General features: G+C 39.4%; 1 protein-coding gene across 1 annotated transcript; it reads right to left on the bottom strand.

Moving 5' to 3' along the window:
- Positions 1-10,592: 10,592 nt before the first annotated feature.
- Positions 10,593-11,969, bottom strand: LOC121370115 (allatostatin-A receptor-like). The gene has a single exon (XM_041495218.1). The coding sequence runs from the start codon at positions 11,967-11,969 to the stop codon at positions 10,593-10,595; it is 1,377 nt and encodes a 458-aa protein (XP_041351152.1).
- Positions 11,970-12,254: the final 285 nt, after the last annotated feature.

The following is a 12,254-nucleotide window of genomic DNA, read 5'->3' as shown; positions in this document are numbered from 1 at the left end:
TCCTATATAGTAAATTCAATGCTCCTCTATAGCCAAATCACCTCTCCTATATAGTAAATTCACCGCTCCTATATAGTCAAATCACCTTTCTTTTATAGCCAAATCACCTCTCTTTTATAGCCAAATCACCTCTCCTCTATAGCAGCCAAATCACCTTTCCTGTATAGCCAAATCACCTGAGTCGTGTGCAAAGATTCGTAATTGAATAATGCTAATGGCAGATTCGTAATCATCCTTATGTCACGGCATCTATTTCACACAAAACCTTCATATCGTTTTGATGTATTATTGGTGAGTGAGTCACTCACATATATATACACATGATCCTCTCTTTTTCAGCTTGCTGGACTATATATCACCTACTTCTTCCTGCTCCTTCAGTTCAGAATTTGATGATGTAATATGAACCGTGAAATAAATGTGTTTCTTTGCATAATGCAGGACACACGTGAACTATTTGAAAAAGACCATCACGCAATATTAGTCTTTGCTTTTCTTGCTATATGACGAGATGGTTATAATAAATGCATTCCTGTCAACGTATTGGTGTTTTGTATTTTTAACGAAGAGTAGTATTGTAGTGTAAGGAAAAACAATAGGAATGAAACATTTAAAAACACAAAGTGTCAATTGGCGTGATTTGGACATTCTGTGTCGGTTCTTAATGCCTTTGACAATTTGCGACAGTACACAAAAATGGGAGACCAATTAACTGCTGTTACAATTGGCAGGAAAAGTTAAAAATGTAAAGAAAGAAATAAAAATAAAGATAGAAAGAAGTGTTTATTAAACGAAGGACGTAATATATATTAGTTACGGTTTTATGTTATCGGACTTATGGTTAAGGACCACACATATAATATCATGACCTACGCTTTTCGATCAGCAGCAGTGGAACCTTTATGAACATAATCCTACAAAGAGGATAGTGCGTATCAGGGCCTTTCTTACACCAACTGTGCAGCAGTAACTGGAACCTTTATGAACATAATCCTACAAAGAGGATAGTGCGTATCAGGGCCTTTGTTACACCAACTGTGGAGCAGTAACTGGAACGAAAAATGGCCCAATGGACTCACCGACGTGCATGAATCGCGCATCAGGCGAGCGCTTTTCCACTGGACAGGTTTTGCCCTTAAAATAAGTTTGATTAATGACACCACCAGAGCACACTGATTTATTAATCATCGGCTATTGGATGTCAAACATTTGGTAATTCTGACTTGTAGTCTTCAGAGGAAACCCGCTACATTTTTCCATTAGCAGCAAGGGATTTTTTGTATGCACTTTCCCAGAGAGAGAATAGCACATACCACGGCTTTTGAAATACTAATCGTGGGGCATTGGTTGGGACGGGTAAACACAATTTTAAAAATGGGCCTGGCGATGAGTTTATATCCTGCAACCAAAACCCCTCAGACGTGTCTGATGCGCGTGCGCCTTGTATTTTGTGCATTACGATTATTTCATTGCCGTTGGCCGCATGCGTTTTGTAAACGCACGAATCCAGTCCAGACGCTCTCATTGAAACTAAAGTATATTGATTCTATATTATTTTTTGACCAGACCGCATGCATGCGCCGCACCCAGTCTATATGAGCGTTTACGTTGGCGTGTGTGCAGCCAGAGGAGGAGTCGAAATCCCCCCATGCTCAAAGCTATCTTAAACATGCATATACCTGAATTTGTCACAATGGATTTTATTTGTAGAATGCAGGAAATTGCATTTCCACTCCCCAATCACCCTGTATAGTTTTTTTCTACACCATCCCCTGGTCAAGTCTCTTAATCATGTTGTGCTTTACTGTGCTTTCCGCTAATGACCTGGCTTATTTATCGCTCTATTTTACTAACCAAGACGTTTAAAGATGCAAGATCTGAAAGTGCATCTTCGAGTTATTGTTTAAATACAGATCAATTGTCCAACAAACCTGTAACTAGAAGGCGTATTATAATGATACAGACTTCATCCTTGCTGTGTACCATTTCCTTTTACACTCGGCATTTTTGTACGTTTGTCACAGTGTATCGCAGCAACAATGTTTGCATCAAGGTTGTGTAAAGTGGTCTATTGTAATATGTATTTAATAAACCTGTGTATGTAAATAAAAGTTCATTATATCGTGCTGCAAAGCAAAGAAATGGTAACAATTGCCTCGACATGATTTTACTTAACTTTGAAGCGTTAAATATGATTTAGCCTTGCTATATTTGTTCTGTACACCAACTCTTCGACCACTTGGTTGTCAAACTGGCGTTAAGTTACAAGTGTCATGCTTCGAAGAGGAACAATGGATTCTCACAAGAAGATAGAACTAGAACTTGGAAGCACCAAATCTTTTCAAGATATCCTAAAACCTCTGCTGTCTTCGATGAAGTTATTTGGTATATACCACAATTTAAATGACACCTCCAGCATTGATCCTTCAGCGGATGTGACGTGGCAGTTAACTTCAAAGAAAAAGAAGAAATGGTTTTGTGTTTATCGATTGTACAGCGCAATTGTGATGACTCTGGTGTGGGTAAATTTTATCAAATATGCATTAGCCATACCACCTTTTGATATAACGATGACCAGCAGAATCGCCACGTTCTCGTGGCTAGGACTAGTGGCGATAATTCATCTCATTATGTTTATCGCCTGTGAAAAAACAAACCACCTCCGCATGTTCTTCAAAGACTGGAACAATTCGTATGTAGAGCCCGAGTGTGTGACAGTGGGGAGTAGAAACGCGAATCCTTCCCTAGCAGTCATGGTCGGTACTGTGGCTGGTTGGATTTGGGTCACCACGAATCTCTTCGCTACCACGTGTCTCATCTTTTGGGCAGACATAGGTTACGGGGAAGCAACGATGAGACCCTTTCCCGTTTCCACTCTGACCTATGTTTTAATCCTTCCGGTTCTTTATCTAGGAACCGGAATCTACACATTTTCGACAATCTTTATCGTCGTCACATGCTCCGTGATAAAGTCTGGCTTCAAGAGCCTGACTCGAGCGATAGAGAAACAAATACGAAATAGGGAAGCTGATCTGAATTTGCATCTGGACAAACTACGTAGAATTCATCTTCATCTCTGTGACGCGGTGTCTGTCCTGGACCGAACGGTGCGCCTCCTGGTGGCGGTCGAGTACGTTATAAACATTCCGCTGGCGTGCTTCAACGTGTTCCAGCTGATTCACGTCAGAGACGACGTCATCATGGTTGTCGTCATTCTCTTCTGGCTATCCATGAACATCGTCACCATAGTTTCCATAACTCTAAGCTGTGCGCTGGTTCACAACGCGGTAGGTACCACATCCATACAATAAAATGAAGTTTGCTTTGTTTAACGACACCACCAGAGCACTTGGATATATTATTCATCGGCTATTGGATGTCAAACATTTGGTAACTTTGACATAATCTTACAGAGAAAACTCGCTAAACTTTGTCATTGATAGCAAGGGATCTTTTAAATGAACCATCCAACAGACAGGACAGCACATACCACGGCCTTTGATATACCGGTCGTTGTGTACTGGCTGGAACGAGAAATAGCCAAATAGGTCCACCGACGGGGATCGATTCCAGACCGATCGTCTAGGCGAGCGCTTTACCACCGAGCTACATCTCGCCCCATCACATTCATACAATAGCATGGTACAATGACGCTGAAAATTAATTAACTTAATATTCAGTGTTTGTCAAGTGCAATAATATACTAATATCTTATAACAAACCGATATATTAAATTAGTATTCCTGATGCACTTAAATGTATATTAATAAACGTTTCGATGAAATGAAATGAGTTCACAAAGTTCCCTTATTGTGTTTTAATAACATATGCTAGAGTTTTTAGCCTACTCGTTTTAGTCTAGTTTCTCTATTAAATAGCCTGCTGTTAAATCCGCAGTTGGGACACATTTTCTATATGTATTTATTGAAAGATATATCACTGTATATTGTTGTATTATTACTATACTTTATTACTAGTATTTTTTTCCAGGCGCATTCACCTTTGAAACACATATTCAAAATTCAACATACGCAGTTGTCGCCAGAGAAATCGCTTCAGGTTAGCAACGGAATTTAATTATAATTGTAAAAATATTTAATTATTATAATTTAATTATTAAAACACAGATAATTATTCAAACAACCCAAATGATAAAACCCAATTAAATGATGCACGTAATTTTAAACGTATTCTTTCAACAATATTATTCAGCATTTTCCGCGCTTGAATTAAGTTAAAGTTTGTTTTGTTTAACCAGGGTCGTAGGAAACCGGGGAGGGGCGTGGGGCATAGGACCTCGCACTTGAGGATAAAAATGTATTCCTTTTTTTCTTACTCTATATAAAATAAAGATTTTTTTAATCTGGCTTGTGTCCCCATTAGAGATTCCACTTTAGCTATCGTTCCTATGAGTCTGTTAACGACACCACTAGAGCACATTAATTAATCATCGGCTATTGGATGTCAAATAGTTTGTGAATCTGACACGAAGTCTTCAGAGGAAACCGGTACATTTTTAATTAGTATAAAACATTTATTTTTCTCGCAGAGAGAATAGCACATACCATAATCATTGGTATACCAGTCGCGGGGACTGTTTAGGTCGGGGAAAAACCCAATCGAATTGCTAAGGTGATTAGATCCTACTTTCTAAGCACCTCAGTGGAGAGTTCTATCGACTGAGCTAAAGCCCCGAGCCGTAGTGTCAATTTACTGTATTGGTGTCATTTATAACAAGTCATCACTTGACGGATGTACACGTTTGTTCATTTCTCTTTTTTATTAATTAATTATAATAAGTTAAATAACAAAACGGTTGTCGTCTTGAAACCTCCATATCTGTATAGGATAGTCCAAGCTATATGCATGTATCTTGTCATAAAGCGGGTATGGTGTACACTGGCTTTGTATAATTATTGTACAATTTTTGTATTTTTTGTTTTCTCAAGGTGACCCTGTTCATGGGTCAGCTGACTGGTACTTCAGTCGGTTTCACAATGATGGGGATGATTGTTCTAACTAAAGAGGTTCTACTCACGGCAAGTACCTTACCTTGGTTTTTGGTTTTACAGTTGAACAGGGACATTATTATTATTGCTATTATTATTATTGTTCGTTGTTGTTGTAAAACAAGATCATTAATAATAACCATTATGGCGCACCATATACACTTCTATAAGCGTCGAATAAGACTAACACTATGTAGTCTCTTCATTGCTTATAATATGATGTTACACCTTTATTTTGTGTTTCGATATATATTCTAAACTCAAATAAACACAATATACCTATTATTGCACGAATATATTTCCGAATATAAACATTGATAAATCATTGGAAGTCATTTTGTATTCGTAACTGAATTGGTCTTTTGTTGTCAGCTTGCTGGTCTTTTCGTTACTTACTTCTTCCTACTTCTTCAGTTCAAAATCTGACATTGGTATTTACAGCGACAACATGGTATGGTTTTATTGGATTAAAGATGTTATGTCAGAACATAACTAGTTCATGGAACCTTAAACAAAAATGCCCCCCCCCCCCTCCCTCCCCCCCTAAAAAAAAAACACCCACACAAAACAAAACCCCACAACACCTTGATAAACAAACAGCCACACACACACACACACAAAGAGAGACAGACACACATATACGCACACACACACACGCACACGCACGCACACACTCACACACACACACACACACACACACACCAACCAACAACACATGACAACAACGTGACTAGAAAGATGTTCTTCATTTATACCTAGAGGAAACAAATAACAAGACTTCTTATTAGCAAAAGAACTACATATTTTTATATTTTACAACGTAATTTTAACAATATTGCATTGTAACTCAGTTCAAATAATAGTAATAAAACTCAGTTGCATTCAATACTAATTTAGTTTGTGCGTGCCCCACACTACAACTAGGGCACATCCAAGGCAAATACTGCATATTTTAGAGTAAAGTAAGAATTTTCCCTTTAAAAACTTAACATCAAAATCCCTCCGACCCCCTTCCCCACCCCCACCCCAAAAAAGTAGTAGCCATCCAGTTTTGTATTTTTGTTATGCAAATAGCATACACTTATTTTTGCTGGGTACGATTTTAAAAATTGATCATTTCCGGTCATGTGGGATAGAAAATGTACACACGAGGTTGTGGATATTTCGATCGTGGATGAAACTGTCATCATCAACGGCACACTTTTTGTATCCCACATGATTGTGTATCATGGATTAGTTTTCATTTATCCATTCGATAAATAGCCTAAACCACTAGTATAACTTTACACGATCAGACAAAGATAATCGAAAAAGTAATTTTTGTTTAACTATTTTAACATAAATAAACTAATCTAATGATATGTTTTTGTGTAAACTAAAATTCAACATACTAATTAGCAAGATAGCATTTAAAGTTTTAATATACTTTTAAAATCAATCTGAAACAGGTTTCTGGTGACCACACACCACCAACTCACATATTACAACAGGCTTGTTTTCTAGACTGTTCGTACCAAATATAAACAGTATCAAAATGTAGGAAAACAATTAGTTTTTCCCTATTCATCTTAGATCGCGGGATAAACAAAAAACACAAAAACTCATTCTATATCGAAAGATCTTAGTTTTATCATGTAAAGTGATGAGTGTAGAAACAACAATAGAGTTAGCTCCTCTTGTTGTTAAATGTAACCGTTTGAAATGGACACCGGCCTCGGTGGCGCAGTGGTTAAGCCATCGGACAACAGGCTGGTAGGTACAGGGTTCGCAGCCCGCTACCGGCTCCAACCCAGAGCGAGTCCTTACGGGCTCAATGTGTAGGTGTAAGGCCACTACACCCTCTTCTCTCACTAACCACTAACAACTAAGCCACTGTCCTGGGCAGACAGCCCAGATATCTGAGGTGTGTGCCCAGGACAGCGTGCTTGAACCTTAATTGGATATAAGCACTAAAATAAGTTGAAATGTACGAAAATGAGATGGACATATTCCACAAAGCTATCTCACGAGCTATTCCATGTTCTGTCCCAGACTGGGTTACTGGCCATGCCAGATATATGCGACCTGGACGTGCCTTAACCTTAAATGGATATTTAAGCACGTTTCCCAGTCCCAGTTCCATATGCAGGGATGAGAGAAACGTGTGTGCTATACGATGTCAAGCTATCAACATCGAATAGTACAATATGGCAAACAATACCCTTCATTTGCGTGTGCCGGTCTTGTAAGTGGCAGTCCTCCTACAGAGGAAGTCAGAATGGATGTCTCATACTGAGATGTGGCAATTCTCCTATTTGCAGAAACACCTGGCAGTGACTAGTGGCAGTAGTCATGAAATTGCGAAAGATGCCTTATACAGAGATACGATGTTGAATATATTAATGGTTTTGTCGTTCAGATTCACTACTAATACAAATTCAATGTATATGAATAATGTATAAGATGTGCTGTTCATCAACGTAGTATGCACGATCACATAACACTAGCTGTTTTAACAAATATAGAAATTATATTAAAATATGTCCATGTTATTGTGTCTGTCCCGGATCAGGCTTCTGGCTATCCCGAGACGGGACCCGGGACAGACATGTTGGAAACCTTAGTAGTACAGAAGCATGTTAAAATATATGGCACTCGCATGTTATTGTGTCTGTCCCGGATCAGGCTTCTGGCTATCCCGAGACGGGACCCGGGACAGACATGTTGGAAACCTTAGTGGTACAGAAGCATGTTAAAATATATGGCACTCGCATGCTATTGTGTCTGTCCCGGATCAGGCTTCTGGCTATCCAGAGACGGGACCCGGGACAGACATGTTGGAAACCTTAGTGGTACAGAAGCATGTTAAAATATATGGCACTCGCATGTTATTGTGTCTGTCCCGGAGCAGGCTTCTGGCTATCCCGAGACGGGACCCGGGACAGACATGTTGGAAACCTTAGTGGTATAGGAGCATGTTAAAATATATGGCACTCGCATGTTATTGTGTCTGTCCCGGATCAGGCTTCTGGCTATCCAGAGACGGGACCCGGGACAGACATGTTGGAAACCTTAGTGGTATAGAAGCATGTTAAAATATATCACACTCGCATGTTATTGTGTCTGTCCCGGAGCAGGCTTCTAGCTATCCTGAGACGGGACCCGGGACAGACATGTTGGAAACCTTAGTGGTATAGGAGCATGTTAAAATATATGGCACTCGCATGTTATTGTGTCTGTCCCGGATCAGGCTTCTGGCTATCCCGAGACTGGATCCAGGACAGACATGTTGGAAACCTTAGTGGTATAGGAGCATGTTAAAATATATCGCACTCGCATGTTATTGTGTCTGTCCCGGAGCAGGCTTCTGGCTATCCAGAGACGGGACCCGGGACAGACATGTTGGAAACCTTAGTGGTATAGGAGCATGTTAAAATATATCGCACTCGCATGTTATTGTGTCTGTCCCGGAGCAGGCTTCTGGCTATCCAGAGATGGGACCCGGGACAGACATGTTGGAAACCTTAGTGGTATAGGAGCATGTTAAAATATATCATACTCACATGTTATTGTGTCTGTCCCGGATCAGGCTTCTTGCTATCCAGAGACGGGACCCGGGACAGACATGCTGGAAACCTTAGTGGTATAGAAGCATGTTAAAATATATGGCACTCGCATGTTATTGTGTCTGTCCCGGATCAGGTTTCTGGCTATCCAGAGACGGGACCCGGGACAGACATGTTGGAAACCTTAGTGGTATAGAAGCATGTTAAAATATATCACACTCACATGTTATTGTGTCTGTCCCGGAGCAGGCTTCTGGCTATCCCAAGACGGGACCCGGGACAGACATGTTGGAAACCTTAGTGGTATAGAAGCATGTTAAAATATATCACACTCACATGTTATTGTGTCTGTCCCGGATCAGGCTTCTGGCTATCCCGAGACGGGACCCGGGACAGACATGCTGGAAACCTTAGTGGTATAGGAACATGTTAAAATATATGGCACTCGCATGTTATTGTAATATTCGTGATTTCCAGCTGCATTTGCATTATGTTGTATCTAGTGTCAACTGCTTTATTTGTGTGGGCTTACGTTTTCTTTGTTTTACTATAAAAAGTGTTATCATAAATATGTATTATATGTGCACATGTGTTACGTTTTCGTTATTTTCTTAAATTCACTTGTTCACGATTTACAAGAAAATTAGAACAACAGTGATTTCACAATATTACAGAGTGAATATTACAGAGTGTAATATTACAGAGTGTAATATGAAGTAATATGTGATATGCTGTATATAATAATATTATCTGTTATTGACTGCATTGTTGAGCTCGACTAGTCACGCTGAGTAATGTATGTCATGTTACATTTGGGCTATCGACTGTAATGTTAAAATAAAATGTATTTTGAATGCATGATGGAATCATATTCAATAATATATAATACAATAAAACGTTTTAAAGGCCCCTAACAATTACATATTTGTACAATCTCATATGATTTTCCCCTTTCTGCTTATACGTGGATGCATTTTACTTTATTTATAAAGGTCAACAATGGCCTATTTTAAGTTATATTTCCATTGGCCAGTATGATAACAAGGTACTAACTTGAACTGTTAAGTTATTCAATATAGAAAGGATTGCCAATTCAATAACTATTGTGCAAAACGTGTTGATCGCAGCATTAAAAATACTCAATGTCAAATCATGTATGTTGCCCGTATGTTAAGAATTAATGACAGTTGCTTCCCTGTTCACACTCCTCGAAATAAAGTGTGGTGATATTTCAAAATCTAGAAGCGAACGGATTGTTATTCTAGACCAGTAAAATGGTGTTACATGGGTAACAATATCTGGTACATCTACATAGGTTAATGTTTGTATGTGTAAAAACAATAGTTTTAGTCTCGTTACAGTTTGTTATTTTATTCCCCTGAAGATGTTTAAAGTTTGTAAACGAAACGTTGGGATTTTAAAATAGTTTGTAATATATTTTATGAAAACAATAGTTGCAAGACACCTTAAAATCCATATTATATAGTGTAACTCGCTGTGCGTGTGTTACACAACAGACATATATGTACCTACTCAATAAACACAGACAAACTAGATGTAAATATTACATATAAGCAATATTAATATAACATGGACAGCAAGAAGTATCACTACAAACATACATACAAAATGTTTACAGAAATTGAGCACTATAGGCGAGAGGAAAAAGTCAATTTGCACTGAGTCTCTGGCACAAAGGCGCCAGTACCTTCATTTCACAGTCTCGCGTTGTCAAGGCGAAGAAGCTATGTACACAATGCTTAGAGTCGAATTTTGCATTTAATGTAGTTCAATATCATAAGGCATTAACCAGTGTGAAACACATTTATACTTGCAATCCTCACTTTCACATAAACATTACATTTGTCCACTGTATATCCATGGTATCTTTTATAATATAATATAGGAATGTCTTGGCAGTAAATAATATTACCACTCGGAGGTTGACCAAGAAGCTTCAGGTATTGTTTATTTCAACCCTCAGCAATAGCTGCTGTCTATTTGAGACTTTGTACATCCCAAACATCTGACAAACTCCTTAGTACTCCACATTAGATACGTTTATAACGTTCAGTGTTGACACAGATATGAGTTTAACTTTCCTCAATGGATTCAGAGCAGACAACATGTAACAAGCGTTGGATGATCGATGCCCTCGATTATCATGGCAGAAAAAGAATTTCACAAACTCGCGACGAAATGGTTTGGCCATGACGAAATATATGAAGAACTGAATACCGTGGTTACAGTCGGAGAGCACGAAAATTATCTCCCTTGTTAACAGAAACAGCGCATGTTCGTGGCTCAGCGGGGTGTAGTCCCAGGTCGGCTTGATGATGTAATGGAAGCAGTTTGGAAGAACCAACAGCAGAAACAGCACCGACACGGCCACGACCATCACAGTTATCTTCCCTTGATCTCGAAACCTCTCCACAATGAGCTCGCTTCGATTCTTCAACAGCTCCTTCTGGGTCTTGTACGACTGTCTGATTCCGAAGATGTTCACCGTGTTGAAGATGAGCAGCAGGATGCAGGGTATGATGGCGTACATACACCCGTCCATCCAGTACCAGTAGTACCGGATGAAGTGCTGGTACTGTCGCAGGAAGCCGCAGTGCTGTTTGAATATCGGGTGGAAGGTGTCCGTAGACGTCCACAAGAAGTGGATGTCGGCTAGCAGGAGGAAGACGGCCAGGATCACCAGGAAGAACAGCATCTTAGCTCTCGTGCAGACGGTGACGACCTTCATCGGAAAGTAGATGGCGACGAATCGCTCCAAGGTCATGGTTACGATTATCCAGCTGGAATACATGGAGAAGAAGCTGACCAGGTAGTACAGAATCCTGCAGCCCCATGGCCCAATCGGCGCGTCGTAGAGCGTCAGTTGGTGGAACAGTAATTTACTGATGATTGCACAGTTGTTGATGATGGCCAGAACAGCAATGCATATTGTGTACGACCGGTGAGGACGTATTTTGATGACTGTGATAAAAGTGGCAATGTTTCCGGTAAATCCGAATAGAAAAAGTACCCATAAGTAGTATAGGTTGAGATACCTGGCAACCCACAGCTCGGTGTATTGTTCCAGTTCTCCGAACAATCCATATGACCCAACAGTTGTTTTGTCAAAATAGTTCACATCCACGTTGTTTCTGTCGAAAATTTCAGATATTGTACTTGATAGAATTCTCGGTATCGCCGTCGTTGTCGTATTAACAAGATAGTCTGTGCCATTATTTGTTGTGGCATCGGCATTAATGGGAAATGTTGCAGCAAACTGGGAAAGTGAAGGACTCGTTTTATTGAAAGGAAGAAACCCGGCGGAAAGAGTAATGTCGGCTTCGCTGAGTTCCAACGACGTTTTGAACACGTTGCTGTCAACGTCACCGGAAAACGTGTCCACATACAGCTCCATGGTGGCTGATGATTTACAATCAGATAATAGTAATTGCAGGACCTACAGCAGAAAACAATATATAATTAACATAAATATATACTAGTATAATATATATATTTGTTTTAATTATTTTGTCTATAACATATGAAGGTTCTAGAATGTTTAGTATTGTGCATTATAGTTCTTCTCTAAAACATCAATTCTTGCATTATTACACAAATGCGGAGGAAAACTCGATACCATTCTTACGCTGAATCCGCCCTGCACATTGTCACGTATTATTTTAGCAGTTATTACACACAT

Source organism: Gigantopelta aegis, chromosome 4, assembly GCF_016097555.1.
Source record: "Gigantopelta aegis isolate Gae_Host chromosome 4, Gae_host_genome, whole genome shotgun sequence".
NCBI lineage: Eukaryota > Metazoa > Mollusca > Gastropoda > Neomphalida > Peltospiridae > Gigantopelta > Gigantopelta aegis.
The sequence above is the reverse complement of the archived record's forward strand: the minus strand, read 5'-3'. Positions and strand labels throughout refer to the sequence as shown.